Genomic DNA, 20,543 nt, shown 5'->3' on the forward strand with positions numbered 1-20,543 from the left:
TTGTGAGTAAACCTTAATGTGTTGCGAAGACGGGATCCACTTCATACACAAGCAGCTCACCCTGATGGAGGGCTGGAAGAAAGGTGCTTGGCTCATTAGCAAGTGAAATCCACCCTTTGCAGTTGTGGGCAGGAACAGGACTGCAGCTTTTCCCTAAGAGGCCACTATCCTGATGTACTAGGACACGGTGCTGCTGCTTTTTACATGCACATGGAGCAGTGGAGGAACAGACTTTAATCTCATACTGGAAATATGTCACAGCCGGCCAAGATCCGCTCAACTGGTGAGTTCCTAAACTGTCTACTTTAAATTTGGGCTTAGCACTTAAGAGCAGCTGAAATTCAGTGATAAATGATAGGCAACATGATGCACTCACACCATAATAACACAGCATAACCACATCATAATGCATCCTCTATAGCTCGCTATTTGGCAGGACTTATTAAAAGCTCATCCCATGAAAGCAAGCAGCCAGTGTCTCCGATAGCGCTTCAGACGGAAAATCCATAGCTCTCTCTCTCTCTCTCTCTCTCTCTCTCGCTGCAGCAGAGAGATGGAAGGAGTGGGCTACCTTTCCTCCATGTGCTTTAGGCAGGCCCTCAGAGAAGACTCCAGCCCTGTTACTCTGATAGACGGGGAACATTCAGTCAGTGCTGTTGACCTATTTGTGCAGCTTTAAACATGCACCAGTCAACAGAGCGTTTTCAGACCGAGCTTTGACTTACATTTTGTGAAATGCTCTTGTTGAGCTGCAACTCAGTCCAACAAATGATTTTATTGTGAAGGTCCAACTCTGCAGGCAGAGATGAAGGAGCAGTTTGTGATTTACAGTGTAATTCACATTTTCTTCTTTATGGCTGACTTCTCAACTAGTTTTTGTCATATCTGGGCAGCTGTGGCCTTCCATATGTAACGTTATTGCTGAGCAAACAGGAGAATGATGTGAGTTTCGTTTTTATGTCTTCTCCAGTTGTCTCACTCTAACAGAACTGACATAGATTTATAGGTCATCTGGAAATGACAGTGGATTAAAGGAAAAAGCTGCATTTGCATCAGCTGTGTAGGCTGAGCCCTGATAACCCCTGGTGTAATCCTCACAGATTCACCCTAAACAATAGAGTGAATTGAAATGCAAATAATTAAGGCAGTTTCACTCAATGCATCCCAATGGCTTTCTTATTAATGACACTGTGGTTTAAAACTAGTATTGTCATTATAAGCCCTTTTACATCCCAGTTTTATTGGATGGAGTGGCAGTGTGTGTGTGTGTGTGTGGGGGGGGGGGTGCCTATGTGTAGCTGATAAATTTAAATAAACCCTGAGTGAACAAAACACATATAACAATGTTTCTCTAATGTAATACATTCTTACACCATTTGATAATAAACTGACCAGCCACAGCATTAAAACCACTTGCCTGATATGACCCTCTTTCACCAGTCAAACAGCTCAGACCCATCGAGGCGTGCCCTCCACAGGACCACTGAAGGTGTATCAAGCAGTTATGTCCATGTACATGTTGGCCTCATATCCTTTAAATCCTGTAAATTGCAAGATAGAACCTCGGCAGATCAAACTTGTTTTTCCAGCACATCCCACAGATGATTGATTGGATTGAGCTCTGGGGAGGTTGGAGGTCAAGGCAACGTGAATTCTTTGCCACGTTCCTGAACAGTTTTCGCAGTGTGGTGAGACACATTATCCTGCTGAAAGATGCCACTGCCAACAAGTAATGCTACACGTGGTCTGCAACTATGCTTAGGAGGCACATGTCAACATAACATCCACATGTATCCCAGGGCTTAACACTTCCTTGCAGAACATTGCTCAGGGCATAGTAGATAAACAACATACACAGACCTTGCTGTGCATGGATGTGTAGGAAATTATTTGTCAAATAAAGTCACATGCTTCCAGTTCTGATGGTCATGTGTCCATTGTAGACAGTGTTCATCATGGACATTCTGACAGGTTACCAAACACAGGAAGTTGTAATACAATGTGTGTCCTGACAGTTTTTCTATCATACTCAGCTTTAATGTTTTAGGTATTTGTGCTACAGCAGCTCTGGGCCACATGGGGCAGCCTTCACTCCCCACACAACTCAATGAGTTAGGTTTCCTCTGGTTAACCTGTTGACTTCTGTGGTCCTTTAACCGCGTTAGCATCTACCTGCTGTTTGAGAGCAAGAAGTAACAGTTTACTTGCTGCACAATAAATCCAACCCCTTATAAAGGGTGCAAGTCTAACAAGATAATCATCTGTTTCTCACCAGTCAGCGGTTTTAATGTTGCAGCCAATCAGTGTGTAAAACAGACGTATCTCAAAAATGTTGTAAAAACTGGAAAGTCTACATGTTTAACTTTGCCCAATAAACATACAGTTGGGAAAAAAACACAATGGTTGTGAGAAATATATATATCTCACCAAAAACAAAGAAAAATGTGATTGATTTTTATTTTATTCGCAAATCAATGCAGAGTATTTTTTCATAATTTTACAAAACAAACAAAATATCATTGTCACTTTAATGCTCACAACAATATTTTGCAAAGCGACGCTCTATTTTCTCCTATTTGTTTTGAAAAGGTCACTCAGTGAAAGCGTCATGAACGTTGGTAGTATAATAATTGACCTTTTGACCTTTGTCCAGCACTCCTTCACACTGACTGAGCTCAGAGCAAACAGGACTGCCATAACCACCACACTTTTGCATATAAAGACACAGATCACAGGATCTTTTACTGCTGCTTGCAGCCCTGAACCCAGGAACATAATTCATGCGAGGCAGTGAAATAAAGCCACGCCAATAAATTTCGGAGACAATAATGCTGACGACTGAGAGTGAAAGAGGGACGGGTCTCGTTTGCCATACCACCAACAAGCAGATCTGTCATTGTTATGCAGATTTGGCTCGGTGGAGCCTATGTTCACTTGAGTTTTATTTGATGTGTAAAGACAAAGATCATCATTTAAGCCTGTTTAAGTGCCTGTGCCAGCATCGCTCTCATATCACATGCCATGTATTACATGTATGCCCCAAATCTGGCTCGCTCTGCAAGCCTTTGCTGCGTGACTTGACCCTAATACATTTTCCTGCTTTGTGTCTTCTCGTAGCTGCTGTATGAATTATTCAGGAAATGATTGTGGTGGGAAAGAGAGGGGAATGTTTTGAGTCAGATTAATGTGGATGTTGGACTGGGTCGTTGTAACTTCAGTTTCTTGTGCCTTCGTCCCCTTCTTCGGGTCACGGTGGTGTCCTGACCAGGATTGTACCCTCTGCAGAAATAGCCCCACACTGTGCACCCCCCCCCCATGCAACACACACAAAAATAACAACCCCTCCCGCCATCTGCCACCCCTGACCCTGTCATTGCATGGATAATACATTTGACTGAACAGCAGCACACTGGGTAAATACTGCACCCTGGTGTTCTCCTGTCTCCCACAATGCACATGTAAAAGAGACAGGGGGGGTGAAAGGTATCTCAGGTGATGAGGTGTAGAGGAGCTCTCCTTTCCTTACAGTCACTGGAAACCAGCTCATAACACACACACACACACACACACACACACACACACACACACACACACACACACACACACACACACACACACACACACATATACACTAGCTGCCATCAATTCTTTTGCAGCCCAATGAGATGGGAGGAGGCGGAGAAGGAGGGAAGTGATAAAGAGAAAGCGAGGGAGGGAGGGAGAGAGAGTGTGTGTGACACAGAGAGAGAGAGAGAGAGAGAGAGTAGGGGGGATGGAAGGATCTGTATGGGGCCGTGATATTCTCTCCTTCTGGATGCTGCCTCTCCTCTCCATGGCTTTGTCCCTCCTTTGTACCGTCACCCCGTGTCCCCGGGAGCAGGCACCGGTACACGGACCAGCACTCGTCCACGGAAGCAGAGGATGAATAAGCCCCAACAAAGAGCCTCTGAGATGGGAGTGTGCGCTTGTGCCTGGAGGGAGGAACGCATCAGGCTTTCCCAGGCAAGCAGCAGCCTGCAGTGTGCGCTTGCTTGAGAGCCAGCCCTCCTCATCGTTGTGTGTATGAGAGGGGGAAGCGTGTATGTCCGCGAGCGAGTGAGTGCATGTGTGGATGTGAGTGAGTGTTGTGTAATAGTGTACGTGAGTGTGTATGTGCGCACCCTCGCTGCCAAATCCTTCCTGGAGGAGAGAGGCTCCCCTCTTCACTGGACGGTAAGGTAAGTGGAATGACTGATACATATATGTGGATGTTTCTTATTTTTTTCATCTAACAATGATATCCCCCCCTCAAGAACCCCGTTTCACAATTTCCTCTCTCCTCATCGAGGAGAGAGGGTTAAAGAGAGAGGGGGTGGGGGATCGAGCAAAGGAGGCTTATCGTCATTGATAAAGAGCAGTCTACAGTCGGTGGGCATCAGCTGTGGTGGAGGAGGAGAAGAAGGAGGTGGTGCTGATGTGGGGCTGAGAGACAGGAGAAGGGAATTCTCAGAGGGTTGAATTGAAGTGATGGACTGGGTCTAAAAAAGACGAGCTGTCACCTTCTGCTCACCTCTTGTCCTCAAAAATCCCCTCACCCTGTTCCCCCCTGCGTCCCTGCCGCCTCTGTCCTCCCCCTACATGTCAAAGAAAAGGGATTCAAACATTGTCTCCAAAGAGATGCAGGCTCAGACTTGACAAATACAGACTGTGCCACTTCCATGGGCACAGAGGCTGTTGTGCCATTGTGTATCTAGTGTGTGTGTGTGTGTGTGTGTTGGCTGAGCTCTCAGGTGATCTTTCTGGTTCTACTGGTGTATGAGGATTAAAGCTTCTGCTGCTGCATACACACTTTCTGAGACAGATGCTTTGGCAAGACAGGCATTGGAAAGCAGAGGACATGTTTCCCTGATAACATTTACTTTCATCGTCAAATTATAATTTGTCAGATAAGAGACTTTGCTAATGTGGGATTTGATCTGTGAACTGAGGACTGTATTGTAGGTTTGCAAAGTCTTACTGTGAGTTCCTCTAATAGAAGCTAAATCCCCATAGAAAACGCGAAGCAGTGTATAGATTTTGTAGTTCACTCATTGGAGGCATTGATATCATCTCAATATCCATGTACTTGCTACCAAAAACTATACTTGACCCCTTGTTTGACTAAGAGACATTGCATCTTGCATTATATCACACTATCAACACAGTCTGTGTTTTCATAAGTCTGATGATGATATAACTGATGCTCTTAAACTACTGTGTGTCTGTGTCTCAGGTTGATATTCAAGCAGAAGGAGGGAAAGGGTATAGGAGGTGACAGAGAAGGTCCCTCTGGTACACACACACACACACACACACACACACACACACACACACACACACACACACACACACACACAGCTGGACATCTGCTTCACTGAGGGTGATGTGCACACTCCAGTGTCCCCTGAAGTTGTTAGTTTTTTTTGGAGGCTGTCATCTAGCTTTCACGCTCCTACAGGCTCACCGTGCAACACAAACTGGCAGCACTGACTCCACCACATGTGCTGGGACACTGACAGGACAGGAAGTGATTGGAAACCTCTCACACACACGCATGAACATAGCACCCAGGCCTTAAGTGGTACAAAACTGTCCCCACGACGTCCATGATTGTTTTCAGGAATGCTTGCGTCACGTTCATGTTGACTGAAGGAGGGGACAGCATGCATTACCAGCTTAGCATTGCCATTGGCCATGAGATGTCAAGCACTAAGGATTAAATCAGGCTCTGAGTCCAAATTAGGGCAGCGTGCCATGAGTCCCACTATCTCGGCTGAAACAGCGCCCATGCTGGGTGACAGAGGAGGACGGCACAGCCGGTGCAGATTGATACTATAAAGGATTGCAGGTTAAAAATGGTTGGTGATTTGTTCCTTGGGAGAGACATGCTGAGGCCTGTGCTAAAAAAACATAAATCAGAGCTTTCATAAGCACATGCACGTACAGTAAAGCCTGCACCGAGGCCCGGCGCATCAATAAATTAGACCCAAGAGAGAAGAGTTGGGCACATACCATTGGTCCAGGCTGATCATATGTCTCTATCAGCGCAGCATCAAATTGTTCAAAGCACTTGTGAGAGCCAAGAGGATCTTTAATTAAACAGAGTGTTGGTCAGTGCTGCATTTTCTTATTCTCTTGACTCTATCCTTCAGCATACATATTGTTACACTGCGTGGAGAAGTCTGAGTTAAGAGTGTTTGTCTAGTGATGTGTCAGCATCAATAGAACAGCCCATAAAAGCCCCAGGACATTAGAAGTGCTGCTTTTACAATGTCATTATGTTAAGGTGTTCGGAGTAGATAGAGACTGTAGCTTTTACGGCGCATTAATGTCCCCGCTCCTCGCCGCAGGGAAGAACAAGCTATAGTTTCCCCGTCCGTTTTTTCCTGGTGCGAGAGAATCGGTGCCAATATGTAAGGTGACAGAATGATGTATGCGCTCGGTTGATGCAACTGTCCTGTCCTCATTTCCCCTTTACCGTGGCGTGTTTACTGCAGACATCACTGCCCGAGATGATGGAAAAAAGACGTGACATCTTCAAAGAGGAGGGAGGGCTACTAAATGAGGCAACAAAACATGTGGAACATTAATGAGAGCTTTAAAAATACCCATTCACTTTTTGCACACTTCAATGTGTTATTTTAAGTCAAAGTTGATAAAATTGCCTTTTCTCCCCCATCATTATACACTATATGACAATATAATGACAATAACAGGGGTCTGAATACTTTCTGTTCCTCTCTGTGCTCTTACCTTCATCCATCTCTTTTTTCCATCCACACTCTGATTTCCTCCCACTCTCTTCCTCCTCCCATCTTGTCCTCTCCTTTCTTCTTCCCTCCTGTCAATATTAACTCAGGACTGATGTTTACTCCCGCCCTTGAAGAACTGACAGGCCTCATTGTCGAGCACGGGCATCATATGTTACAATACTCTTTTAATCCTCGGGCCTTGCACAGGAAAATGACAGACAAGCCCTTTGACTGTTTGCTTTCTCAGTGCTCCGTGACTTCCAACCATTTCTGACTTTAAGTACTTCATACAGAGGCTGGAGTGAAAGCCTACACATGACGAATCGCTCTGAGTTACGTGACATTTGAAATACCCTAAGATACGTCACTTTCAATGCACTCTGTGTGTGAATATGGGTCACCCCTGCCCAACATTCAGTTTATCTAACTGAAATGCAGAATATTAATATAATTGGCCGGTTCGATGAATATCATTTGCATCATATAATTGATTTTTATCATTCCTGCTCTGTACTTCCTTTGGTATCATTCAGTACATGGCTGTTTTTAAAATTGAAACTAGTCCATAACACTCACTTCACATGCCCTTGGGTATGCTCTACATTCTGTCCTTACCCCTGTATGGAGCTTTTATCTGAGAGACAGATGCAGAGCACTATGGAAGCTGTTGTTTGACCACTTCAGAAAGAAACTGGCACAGTGCATCTTCAAATCCACTTTTCTCTTAGCTAGTGGCTCAGAGTGGCTCATTTAGCTTTGGTACTGTATCCCATGCTTTCAATGAATTAATTTCACAATGATTGCTCAATGTCAGACAGGAGTCACAAGAACAGTGCTAACATCCTGATTCTATGCAGGTATTATGAGCAAAATCTATCTATCTATCTATCTAATCCATCCATGTATCCATATGTCCATCCATCCATCATCTATACTTCTTCTCCTTTGAGGCCGCATCACTGACATGTAGGCAAAAATGTGAATAACAAGTAAATCTAGTAAAAATATCTTATGAAGGTGCTGGATCAACAAAACGTTTGAAAAAGAGAAACTGCACACTCAGCTCGAGATCAAGGTTCCTCCTCAGGCTCCACACTTCTGACATATAGACAGAAAATCAAACAAAACCATACACTCTCATTTAGAGTCTCCAAATAACCAAAGCTGCATGTTTTAGGAAAGTGGGAGGAAGCTATCATACTAACATCCTGCTAACTAACACAACATACAGTTGATTGGATGGGAAACTCATTGCTTTTGCATTTACTTAAAAACCAAAGTCAAATTTTGACCTGAGGAGAAAATGCTTGACATGAAACGGGATTTTGAAAGTGATTATAATTCACCCTAAGGGGAACATGAGTGTGAACCAATTTTCATTGCAAACCGTCCAATAGTTTTTGAGCTATTTCAACATCGCCCATTTACAACATCGGTGACTACAGATGTGGTGGATGCCTGCCGTTCTCCACCAATCCTTGTATTCTATTCCAAATGCTGTGTTCTGCATGATGTATCAGGCCACTAGCATGAAATATGCATGGCAGCAACGTGTTATTCCATGTCATTGAATGTAGCTTATTACATCAGTTTTTGTCTCCTATTGACAATCCCTCCATGTCTGCAGAGGTGACTTCAAAGAGAAAGCCGCCATCGACTTCAACCCTAAACACTGCTGCTGTTGCACTGTCCGGTCACATCCAGCGCCTGTGTACCTCTTTCACACCCTCAGATGGTGTGTGTGTGTGTGTGTGTTTCGTTTCTTTACAATGCAAATAGAAGAGATGACCAACCAAGACACCCTCCCACCCCCCACCCTTTTAGAGGCAGTCTCATTATACTCAAAGGGCAAAACGGTCATCATAATGAAGCTGAGCAATCTCCCAGCCGTGCACACTGCACCACAGAGTCCAAAAACAACAGTTAAGACCTCGATACTATGCCACTATGAAATAGATGTAGCCCCCTGTAATTCAGAATCGCTGGATTATGCTTACACACACTACACACACACACACACTGACAAGCACAAAAAGAGGATTACCTCATCTCCATCGTCTCCCGCCCTCACCTCACTTTTTTGACATGAATCCTGTTCAAAATAAACACACAGGAGGAGGAGAGGAGGGAGAAATGACGTGTCCTAAAATTAGATCAGTGAGGGACTGAACACCGCACTAATCCTGTGAGCACTGTCACCTGCACACTTACTACATTTCTGCATTCGTGCCAATGAAAAAAAGAGAAGCAAATAGCGAGGAGGAAAAAAAATCATTCAACTGAGCTTGGAGCGCTAACGTCGAACAAATCCAATATCTCTCTTATCTCTCGATCCCCTCCCACTCATCCACAACTCCTGCTCAGGGTGATTTGAGCATGAGAGGAAGGCGAGCATGTCCTCTCCTCTTCTATCATGTTGTCTGTGGGAAGCATATGGATCGCCTGGTTGCACTTCTGCACGGCATGAGAGGCCCGGCCGCTCTGTCATGAGAAGACATTCCTACCAGTTGGGGGGTAAGGCTGTGATTGGATCTGCATTTTTGCTTGGAATAGGGATGAGATCGATTGAACACTCTGCAGCGACATCTATTCTCATATTTTACCATTTGCATGCTTCATCATCTTTTTTTCAACATCAAAGTTTTCATTTAGTCACAGCTCACAACCGGATTTGCTACAGACAGCTTTTTACTCATGTGATTTTCAGTGTGTGGGATTCTTTCTTTTTTGTCTCAGTGACAGGATTTGTGCGTTTTTTCAGGTCATGCATTTTGAGTTTCTGCTCCTGCAAACAGTTGCAGAGATGTAAATACCCAGTATAGCACAGTTTTTCAGAGTGACCTCATCCTCTTTGGCGCTTCATATCCCTGTCAACAGCTGGCTGATTTTTGCCTCAGCACTTTGATGGATTCAAGACGAGCCGCTGAAGCATGGGGTCAAGTCCCTACAGTTTTGAGGGATGTGACCAGAAAGTGTAAAGATTCACTGTGCAAGTTCTGCTCAGCGCATATGTATCGTAAAGCGAGCTTCAGGATCAATAGCACATTGTTATCAAGACAGTCATAAGCTTGGCAGAGTCTGAGAGGTCAATATGAGGCCAGTTGCATGTGATTAAAGCTTGTAAATCAATAATTGCATCAACTTTTCAATTCATTTTGCCCAGGCCTGAATCAACAAAGTGTACGGGTGCATGTGTTGTAATATCACAGTGGTTAGTTTGTATTTCCAGAGTCTTCAGAGGGGAACAGTGGTCGAAGATGAATTTTGAATACTGTAATAAGTTTTTATTCTGCGCTGCTCTGAACTGATGAAGCTCGATAAAGTACCACACAAAGCCGTGGTCCTGTTTGTGCTGGTATTACCCCATTACCTTTGGCAGTGGAGGACTGTAGCAGTTTGCATTTCACTCATGAGTAAATATTGATTGATCTACTTGTAAAAGGATAGCGCTATGTTTAAATATTTGTTCAGGCCATGCCAACATCTGCACGTCGAACAGCTATCTTAGCAGACGGAAAAATACAAGAGGTCACAATCTTCTGTTTTGCAACTTGCTTTCTCTTGCATTTGTTATTCAAAAAAGCAGCCACAAAAGCATTTCTGTGTAAACTAGGTGCTTGTCTCTCTAACACATCCCTTTCTGATTGTAATCTTGGCCCTGGCTCCCCTCTCCCCCACCTCCTGAGAGTCCTCATACCATAATGTCCCTGTCAGATAAAATTAAAGTCCCGCACAGCACCACGTTATGTATATAAGGAGAGCACAGAGTGATACGCTTATGCAATGCTTAGCATATTAGCCTTGTGACTGAATTATCCTTGGAGGGTGACATCTCTCCAAGCAGTAATCCAACCCCCCCCCCATCGCTCTCTCTCATCCTAACCCTGCCTTCTTGTAATGAGGCAGGTTTAGCTGACATGACCAGCGGGCCTGACCTCCTTTTACCCTCCGGTGAAGTGGCGAGGTGAGTGGCATGGGTTAGTCCCTGATACACCTCATGAAAGGCACCGCTGATGCCGATTTGAGCCGTGCTGGTCTGAGGGCAGAGGTGGAGGCAGGAGATGGCCGTCAGCGTGATCACCTGCTGGGCTGCGGACACCTGCAAATCTCATGTCTCAACTCCCACCATTTCACAGATGGGATATTTTATCTGATCATTCTCAGCGCACCCCTGCATTGGCCACTTCCATCAGGGCCTTCAAGTGCTACATTGTGCTGAAATAAACAAAGAGTCTACAGACAAGCTAGCCGCTCTGTGAAGCTGTATTTGGATTGCTAACATGCTGTCAATAATGCTGGCAATATTGAAGTTCTGGTTCCATATAGTTTACAGGCTGTTTATAAAGATCGAAAATGCATCGCCACTTCCTTTCACAATCGCGATCAGGGGATTAAACCACAGTAGACTTATCAAAACCTACTGGACAAATTATAACTTTAACAAATAAATATCCTCCACCAACTTAGAAATCTATAGCAGTTTTTCATGGCAATCCATCTAAAGTCTGTCAAGAGATGAGGCCTCATTGTTAATCACAAATGTGAACCTCATGGTGATGCTATGGAGGGAACGTCAAGGGATTGCCAGAATCAGGATTTATGTGCAAAATGTTTGCTTCCAATAGTTATGGAGCTATTTCAGTCTGGAGGAAAAGTGGTAGACCCAAAGACAGACCTACCAACAGATTGGCATTTCCATCCCTGGAGCCACGCTTCTAGCTCTGCTATAGCAAGGACGTCCCCACATTGAGCTACATGAAACAGTATTAATACCAAACATGAGACTTAAATGTGAGGGATTATCTCCCAGTACAGCTAAGGAAATAAGATTATTATTAAATTATTTTCCTACACTCAATGGAAAATAAAGCTGAACATGCAGTAAACACTAGTTAGTGGCTGGCCAAATACATGACCATCCATCCAAAGATTAAGTGGTTACCCTCCCTGCAATCAAGGGCACACGAGCTACTAATTAGGATACGATATGGAGAGGTTACAGAGGGTTTTTGAAGGATAGCTTGCAATATTGTATTTGTGTTTGTATCCACATAAGTGTGTGGGTATGTGTGTGCATGACTGTGTTGTTCTCGTCCTTCTAATGCACTGAAAGCCTGTGGGCGCTGGCCAACCCAGCCACGTGCTCATCAGTAAAAGGGCTCCGAGAATGAATAAGCCTTAATTGACCAGATATCCTTCATTACACATGTGCTTACAAATCCATCCTCTTTCCTTGGAGCGATTCTCAGAGGCACAATCTCGTGACAGCCAGCAAGGTCGCGTGGGACATACACATCCCATGTCTGGGATGTTGACATTTAAATATTTTCTCCCACGTGGAAGAAGATCATCTGCTGTCATCTGTTTTATTTGAATACAGTGGTAACTAATTATTGCTCACTGAGGCAGGAGAGGATTTGCTTATGTTCCCATTACAAGATTACAGTTGGTTAAAAGTTCTTTATGCGATTTTGGATGTATTTTATTAAAAGCTGAATATATTTTTCTGCAGGGACATTTTGAAGTGGGCAGGCTGACGTCCTTGTGGACCTGAGGATGTTCCGCAAGAAGAAAAAGAAGAGGCCTGATATATCAGCGCCCAAGAACTTCGAGCACCGTGTCCACACCTCATTTGACGCCAAGCGTGGCTGCTTTGTGGGCTTGCCAACACAATGGCAAAGCCTGATAGAGAACCTGCGCAGGCCCAGACCCGTGGTGGACCCCTCCAGGATCACAGAGGTGGAGCTGAGGCCAAAGAAGGTACACCACTCCTCTCATTTACTAATCCTGTAAAATGATCTTAAGAAAAAAAACATATGAAGCTTTTTCTATCTTCTAGTGTGTTTTGTTGGTTTTTCATGTATGCAGCAGTTCTGCAAAGTTTTAAAGCCAAATGTAAAAAGGGAGCTCCCCTCGCCTCAGAGAACACTGCCTCTGAAGCTCCTAAAACAATTCATCAGTAGTCCAGCTGAAACCTCCAGGGCATCTTGATGTCATGTGACATCACAATGTCTTGTGATATGATGATGCTCAGCATAATGCACAACTATTGGCTAGTCTGGTACGTCCCTGAACAAAGCCAAGTAAAGCAAGAGCAGGGGCCAACAATTACTTCACATGTTGGAAGCAGCTGACCAATCACAACAGAGTAGGCCAGATTGCCAATCAGAGCAAACTGGACTTTGATGGTGAGAGGAGAGAGGAACTAAAATTAGAGGCTGAAAAGAGGAGCTATGGACACTATGAGGAAAGTGATGCCCATTTGAACATTACAAATTAAAATATAAACGATATGAGCACAATATGTCCCCTTTAACTGATCAGAACTTCCACACAATTTAACCGGGCCCCCACAAAGAGTGGTAATTCAAAAGCAATTCAAACAAGCTTTTATGATACTTTAACACACTGTTTGTTGCATCGATGCCTCAGAGAGTGCTACCTTCTCAGAAAAAGCCATAATCTTCAGATGACAGCATGGAAGGAAGGTCGGCTCCCCTCCCCATCTTTTTTATTTTCTTATCTATCATGGGGCTGGGCTAATGACCCTGCTGTGTACACTGACTGTACAGCGTTGAATACTCAGAGGGGCCACAAGATTTATTACTTCATGCAGGCAATTAATAACAGTCCGTGGTGCCTTCCCAGAGACGTCAAGCAGAAAGGATAAAAAAATGCAGGTACAGCAAAGGAAACGCCAGTGAGTGATAAAGCCTGCAAATCTCAGGATTTCCACACTTCACAGAGCATATACTGCCAATGCTGTTTATGACCCTGCAGAAAGAAAAAAAAACACGAGGGAGCACCAACATTTCATTAACACCTCGATGTGATGAGACCTGTGCAACATGAGAAGCATCATGTCAGCATCCAGATCACATGTATGGTTTTAATAGTGTCATGCTAAAATGTTTGTCACTTCAAACCGTTCATTTCAAATTATGAAAATCATGATATCATCTCCCAAAATAGGATGTCTGACCAAGGCCATTATCACCCGTCGTTCTCTCCTCTCTGAGAGGTGCGACAGTAGGTGAGATGTCATCCGACCTCTTCCCACTGTGCAGATGTAATGGCACCGAACCAGGGAAACAAGAGAAGTTGTTGACTGGTTGTGAACTGAACATGACTCCACCCTGAGACTGACTAATGAGGCACCATGCACTCTCTCTTACAGTTGCAGCACTAACACTGTTCTGGCAAAAGATCTTAAGGTTGTCTGATTGGGTTTAATCCCTTTGCTTGCCTGTTAACGATGCACGTCACATCAAGGTCACATGAGCACTTATCTATAATATCCGATGTTTGCAACATAATGACATCTGCAGAGGCTGTGTCTTTATTGTGCATCTGTTGAAACAACTTGCTGTATTTATTAGTGTATTGTCAGAATTGAGGCCACAGGCAAAAATATTTAAAGTCTGTATTTGAAGAATGACAAAGATGTCCTTTACAGATTCTCAAGTCTAAATTTAACACCCCTCTGAGCAATGACTATTCCAGCCTCATTATTCCCGTCAGTCGCAAATATTTCTATTATGTGATCATAGCATGCGCAGTGTGATAAAGAGAAAACGCCTCTGCCTCTTTCAGACCATTGTGCGTGGGAGTATGATCGGTCATGGAGACTATATCACAGCTATGATCAACGACATGAGCCGTCTGTCTGTGACCAGCTCCAACTCTCTGAGGAAGAGCAGCCCCTCGGCCCGGAAGAGGGCCCAGTCTCTGGGGAGGCTGGGGGAGGTGAACGAGGGAGACGCTTACCAGTATGAGGGTCTGACCCAGGATGACGAAGATGATGAAGACGCAGACCATGACCAGTGGAGGGACAGGGCCAGGAACATTCACAGTGAGACCAACACCCCTTATCTAGGCATGAAGAAGAGCATCACGCTGCAACCCAATGGGATCTTGCCAAAGGCTAAATCCACATACGAAGTAAGCACCATGGAGGGACCCCCGTATCCGGCTCAGCACCACAATTTGCCGGTGCCGAGTTACGAGGCCTACATGAACGCCGAGGTGGGCAGTCCTCAGGAGAGAGTGATATGGAAAAGAGATTTCCAGCTGCCAAGGGGAATGCCATCAAATCAGAGACCTATAGCTTGTTTCTACAGTCCTGCTATGACTGTGCAACAACCCCACGGGGACCAAGGGACAGTCACAATGGAGCTGCGGCCCAATTTACCGATGTACATGCACCCACAGAACAGCCCTGGGAGGCCGTTCTCCTCCTACGACCTGAAGGTAGGCCTGACATCACAACAGCCATCAAATGCACTGATAATACATCACTCATAGTATTTACGATATAGGCAGACTTCCGATAGTCATGTAATTAGTACTTGCTATATTTTTCCATTAGTTCTGAATACATTAAGTACAAGGTTTTTTGTCAAGAAATCATCAGGGGTCATTTTTTTATGCTTAGCTTGTGGAAACTTCAGCGTGGCAGGATATTGACTTTCTTTACATTAACAGTGATTAAAGCTCTGGGGTTGAGTATTTTATTTAATTTTGATGTTGAAATATGAAATGTGGGTTTAAAGTACCAGTGGGGGCTGTAAAATGTGAAAGATGTTTGGCAAGATTTCAGCAGGATGCTTGTGCACATACAGCAACGTCTTCGCACAGGTGAGGTGGAGAGGAGTGGATGCAGAGTGAGAGCGAAGGACTTGAACCGCAGGCAGGTGGCCAACATCCTCTCAGCTCTTAATGTCCCTCACCTTATTTCCTCTCATCATGCAGGCAGAGTCGACAGTGAGGTACCACTCCGGCTTCCTGCCCACTGGCACCAGCAGTCCTCTCGTGGGCGGCATCCGGCCACAGCGAACAGTGCGCTCCTCAGCTAGCTACACCCTGGGCCTTTCTCCTAACATAGGACTGCGACCCAGCGGGCCAGACCCCTTCCTCAGACACTCTGGATGCCCCAACCCTCCTTACCCCAGGCAGGACAGTCCCTCCCAGCCTCGACCCTCCCCTACAGGCTCCCTAGCTACAAGCCCCCCCGGCACCTGCTCCCCTGCTTTTAGACCCCCGCCACCCAGGCCTCCCCCGGACCCGCCAAAGGTGACCCATGAACAGTTCAAAGCTGCCCTGCAGATGGTGGTCGACAAGGGCGACCCACGGTCTTACCTGGAGAATTTTGTAAAGATTGGCGAGGGCTCGACGGGGGTGGTGTGCATCGCCACAGAGAAGCACAGCGGCAGGGAGGTAGCGGTGAAGATGATGGACCTGCGGCGGCAGCAAAGGAGAGAGCTGCTCTTTAATGAGGTATAGTAGCCTACTAGGAACAACATGATGCCAGGAAACAAAAACTAAGAAAAATATCAAAATACAATGTGATGCATTCTCACTTGCAGACATATCTTAAAGCTCAGGCCTGGTGTTCAGCTTTTGAATTCAAAGAGAGACATGATTTTATGTGCGTCTTGACTAAAAGGGAAAAGGGTAAAAACATTTTTACATGTGGAGGAATGAGCTTTCCAAAGTCACAGAAAATGACACTAATGATGTCATCTGGGTCATCATATCTTGGGATGGGAGATCCACATTTTTAATAGGTAATCTGGATCATATATTTGGGGTATGAAATTTGAAACTGAGTATTTACCAGTCATGTAAATCCATAGTCAGTGTGTGGACATCTATGCAACAAGAGATGATATTGACCATTCCAAGTCCCCAAAGTTAATGAAAGTGCCACTATAATTTCCATTTTAACGTTGGAGAGCCACTTTATCTGTTTTGCTTTTTGTGACTGGTTTTATCATGAGTGTTCTGTGCTGCAGGTGGTGATCATGAGGGACTATCAGCACAGGAACGTGGTGGAGATGTTTAAGTCGGCCCTGGTGGAGGAGGAGCTGTGGGTCATCATGGAGTACCTGCAGGGTGGAGCGCTTACCAACATCGTGTCAGAAACCAGGTACAAGTGCCACCCAGAGTACCCGCCATGGGAAGCTGCATTTGGTGCATCCAAACTAGTTATGATATCATCTTTTAATAACTAAATCAACCACAAGGGGGTAGTGTGGTATCGAGTGGTGTTGATGATCCCAGCAGCACTATGACATCACTCAGTCCTCTTCTGCACTCCAGACTCTCTGCTATTCTCACGGGAGGAAATACTTACATCATAGAAAACAACAGAATATGTGTATAGAAAGCAAGTGTTGAAGCTTCTCTCACATTGTTCCGTAGAACATATTATAAACGAGGAAAGGGTTTCAAGCAACAGCGGGGGGGGTTTGTCAAGGTGTGATCTTTTGGAGCTATCACTGTCTTTTTATATTATTGGCAGATGGCTGGCTCCATCTCTAAATGGCGACCTCAGGGTGAGATCACTTGACTCAAAGGGATAAAAAAAAAACTCTCCAGCCAGATGACATAAAATGAGCCAGCTGTCACAGCCACTCCTTATCAAGGATTATGATTGTCGTTATATTGACAGAACAATCAGGAGTAAGACCCCGGCTTCTTTGCTTTTCCTCGCAGTTTGTGTGCCAACAGCAAGGCAGGAAGTTTTTGTGTCTATATATTACAATAGTCATAGTGTGGGAGAACACATAATTGTGTTACCTCGTGTTACCTTGTTTTTCAGTCGACACCCGATTTTCTTTGCTGTTTTCACAAGGCCTCTGGTCTCTTGGCTCTTGTATCTTTATGTTACACTGATTCACATTAAAACTGTCGAGGAGTGAACATAGTTTTTCTGTGTTAGTCACTCTGATGTGTGGGAGTTGTTGTTTTAAACCTTGCGCTCTTTATCATTCTCATTCAATGTGCGGTGATTCATGAATTTTGATTTGTTTGAAGAGGAAAAAAGAGGAAAAAGTGTAAAATGTTAATTTAAAATCAGTTTGTGTGTGTGTTTCCTGCAGGCTGAATGAGGAGCAGATTGCCACAGTGTGTGAAGCGGTCCTGCAGGCCCTGGCCTACCTTCATTCACAGGGAGTCATCCACAGAGACATCAAGAGTGACTCTATACTGCTCACGTTAGACGGAAGAGTAAGACATAAACATCACTCTTTCTTTCTTTCTTTTTTACTTACTGTTTCTTTCTTCCTTCCTTCCTTTTTCCTTCCCTCCTGCCTCCCTCTCTCCCTCTTTGCTTCTTTCCTTCCCTTCCTCCTTTTCTCTTTTTTCTTTCCTTCCCTTCCTTCCTTCCCTTCCCTCCTCCCTTCTTCCTTCCATTTTGCCTTCCTCCCTCTTTGCTTCTATCATTCCTTTCCTCCCTTCCCTACTCCCTCCATTCTTCCTACCTTCCTTCCATTTTCCCTCCCTCCCTCTATCCCTTCCTCTTTGCTTTTTTCCTTTCCTCCCTCCTTCCCTTTCTTTCTTTCCTTCCCTCCTCCCTTCTTTCATTCCTTCCTTCCTTCTTCAATTCTTTCTTTTTTATTATCTTCACAGTAAAGTCTTCTTCTCGTGCATTACAGGTCAAGCTTTCAGACTTTGGCTTCTGTGCTCAGATCAGTAAGGACATCCCTAAGAGGAAGTCTTTAGTGGGGACGCCATATTGGATGGCTCCTGAGGTCATCTCCAAATCACCATATGGCACTGAGGTGAGGATGCGCACATTCAACTCTCCCATAAACATTGGTGTTGTATTCTGTCGTGTAGCATAAAGCATCTAGCACTGACAGTCTGTAACATGGTTTTCACTGTGTTATGGTGCACCAGGTGGATGTCTGGTCGATGGGTATCATGGTGGTGGAGATGGTGGATGGAGAACCACCGTACTTCAGTGAAACCCCTGTAGCAGCTATGAAGAGGCTGAGGGATGAACCTGCACCTACTGTGCGAAATGTCAGCCAGGTATGAGAACACACCGCACACACACACACACACACACACACACACACACTGTACTGGAATGAATGTATCAAAGATAAAATGTCATTGACGATAACTGTCCAACAAACAGGCTTATGAAACAACATTATTCAGAAAAAGAACAAATAAACCATCTCAAAGGTTTCATTCTGTCGTCATCAATGCTCTAGAACATTTTTGGACATTTCTATTGATATAGATTATTATAAAAACATTAGGATGTTTTTAAATCGACTAATGTTCCAGGTACAGAACGCCTCAAACACAGCAGGTAGCTATGTTCCGTTTAAAGTCTACTATTAAACATTCATTAAATTCCCATATCCCTGAAGCATAATTCAATATAAAAAGTTGCAAGTAAGTAAAATACCCAAGATGTTTGCATATCTTCAAGATGTATGTGTCCATTGCTCCCTGGTCCAGATCTTCCCAGTTCTAAAAGACTTCCTGGATCGCATGCTGACTCGGGACCCTCTGGAGCGGGCAAGTGCCACTGACCTGCTGGAGCACCCTTTCCTGCTGCAGAGCGGCTCACCTCAGTGCCTGGTCCCACTGGTGGAGCAGTACCGCAAGCGCATGTCCCGCTGCTGACCCTCGTGGGGCTCCTGGTACCCCCCCCCTGCACTCAACCTTCAGTCTGACCTGTCCAAGCCCTGCACCAAGGTCCAACTCCTCTAGCACCCTAGCCAACAGGAGATGCAGCTGCAGAGTAGCAGACCCAGACAGCCAGGATGCTGCCAGAGCGATGGAGGCAGGACAGCAAAAGGAAGGCTGACAGACAGCGCATGGTCTCGGGCATGAGAGAAGCACTTTAGGAGTCACATAACGGCAGCATGCAGTTCCTCACCTCTCAACACGATATTGATCGGCTTCCTGTAACATTCAGTGGGATTTGACTCAACACAACATAGTGCATATCAACTGATTGCAAAAATCAATGTTCCACGTAACTAAACAGTATGTAATGGACACGCACTGCTCTAAAGATCCTTTATAGTGTTCATAGTGGGCATTATTGTTAGCCGTGTGAAGCTTATGAAGCTGGTGTTAGGCTCATTGTGACATTGTTATGGAAGGATACAGTTACCTCTGCACACTCACAAACTCCGCTGTGGACGACCTGGTGGGTACACTCCACGGACACTGACAGTAGACTCTTTGCATGGCCAAACGGAGGCACACCTGGCCTGATGTGAATGCTTGAATATGACACAAACTGGGATGTGAAAGACTTTTCTCCTTTATTAGCATAGTAAATGGGTAGACGAAAACCCAGCTGCTACTATTGGGTCTTTGGAAAACCACCAGTACTATTTTCCTCTTTTTCATATTTATTCTTTATTTCCAAAAAAGGTGTTGTGGGTTGTTTGTATGATGTGAACTTGCAAATAAGGATTCATTATTACCTATGGACTTGAAACATAATAATGTAGATATTAAAATACTGAATATTAGGGTCCTTACACCTGCTGCTTCACTGAAGTAAATTATATGAGATGAATTTTACTTTCTTTACAGAAATGTGAGTGTACAGTTAAATGTGTGTGTATGTGCATGTGAGCACATGTGTCTGAATGTGTGTGTGTGTGTGTATGTGTGTGAGGTGACATCTCAGTGTTTGCTTCTGACACGGCCCTCTTTGTATTATTTTTAAAAATTACAAGATGTGTGTTTGTCGCTCCTCGAGAAAATGTGTGTGAGTGTGTCTGCATTTTGTTTGCCTAGATAAAGCACACAGGCCTGGCATGTGATGCTGCAGGACGTCCACCTGCTGAGAACCACTTTGCACATAATAGTCTTTGTATTCTGAACACGGATACATGTTGACATGTTTCATGTATTTCTATCTTCTTGTGTGGATCATTCATGGGAAAAGAGAATTACATATTTTAATTTTGTACAAATCAATAAATGATGCATATTGAATCTGACAATTCA

General features: G+C 44.5%; 1 protein-coding gene across 4 annotated transcripts; it reads left to right on the forward strand.

Annotated features, from left to right (window-relative positions):
• The first annotated feature begins 3,727 nt into the window (after positions 1–3,727).
• LOC109627834 (serine/threonine-protein kinase PAK 6) lies at positions 3,728–20,543 on the forward strand. Of its 4 annotated transcripts, none has more exons than XM_020084648.2 (9): positions 3,728–4,217; positions 12,283–12,530; positions 14,364–15,020; positions 15,522–16,046; positions 16,565–16,698; positions 17,654–17,780; positions 18,209–18,334; positions 18,453–18,587; positions 19,029–20,543. In XM_020084648.2, exons 2-9 carry the CDS (start codon positions 12,327–12,329, stop codon positions 19,194–19,196), a joined length of 2,076 nt encoding a protein of 691 aa, XP_019940207.2. In that variant the 5' UTR covers positions 3,728–4,217; positions 12,283–12,326; the 3' UTR covers positions 19,197–20,543. The 4 variants fall into 4 exon arrangements, with proteins under 4 accessions (XP_019940207.2, XP_019940208.2, XP_069391689.1 ...); XM_020084649.2 differs by having other exon boundaries at positions 3,728–4,212; XM_069535588.1 differs by having other exon boundaries at positions 3,728–4,002.

The sequence above is a fragment of the Paralichthys olivaceus genome, chromosome 12 (assembly GCF_024713975.1).
Source record: "Paralichthys olivaceus isolate ysfri-2021 chromosome 12, ASM2471397v2, whole genome shotgun sequence".
NCBI lineage: Eukaryota > Metazoa > Chordata > Actinopteri > Pleuronectiformes > Paralichthyidae > Paralichthys > Paralichthys olivaceus.

What these genes read in the sequence shown, in the direction of transcription:
- LOC109627834 (XM_020084648.2), top strand. Translation starts at nt 12,327, where the DNA reads ATGTTCCGCAAGAAGAAAAAGAAGAGGCCTGATATATCAGCGCCCAAG. An exon ending in TCTCCTCCTACGACCTGAAG is followed by an intron (nt 15,021 to 15,521) that starts GTAGGCCTGACA and finishes CTCATCATGCAG; the next exon opens with GCAGAGTCGACAGTGAGGTA. An exon ending in CTGTGCGAAATGTCAGCCAG is followed by an intron (nt 18,588 to 19,028) that starts GTATGAGAACAC and finishes TCCCTGGTCCAG; the next exon opens with ATCTTCCCAGTTCTAAAAGA.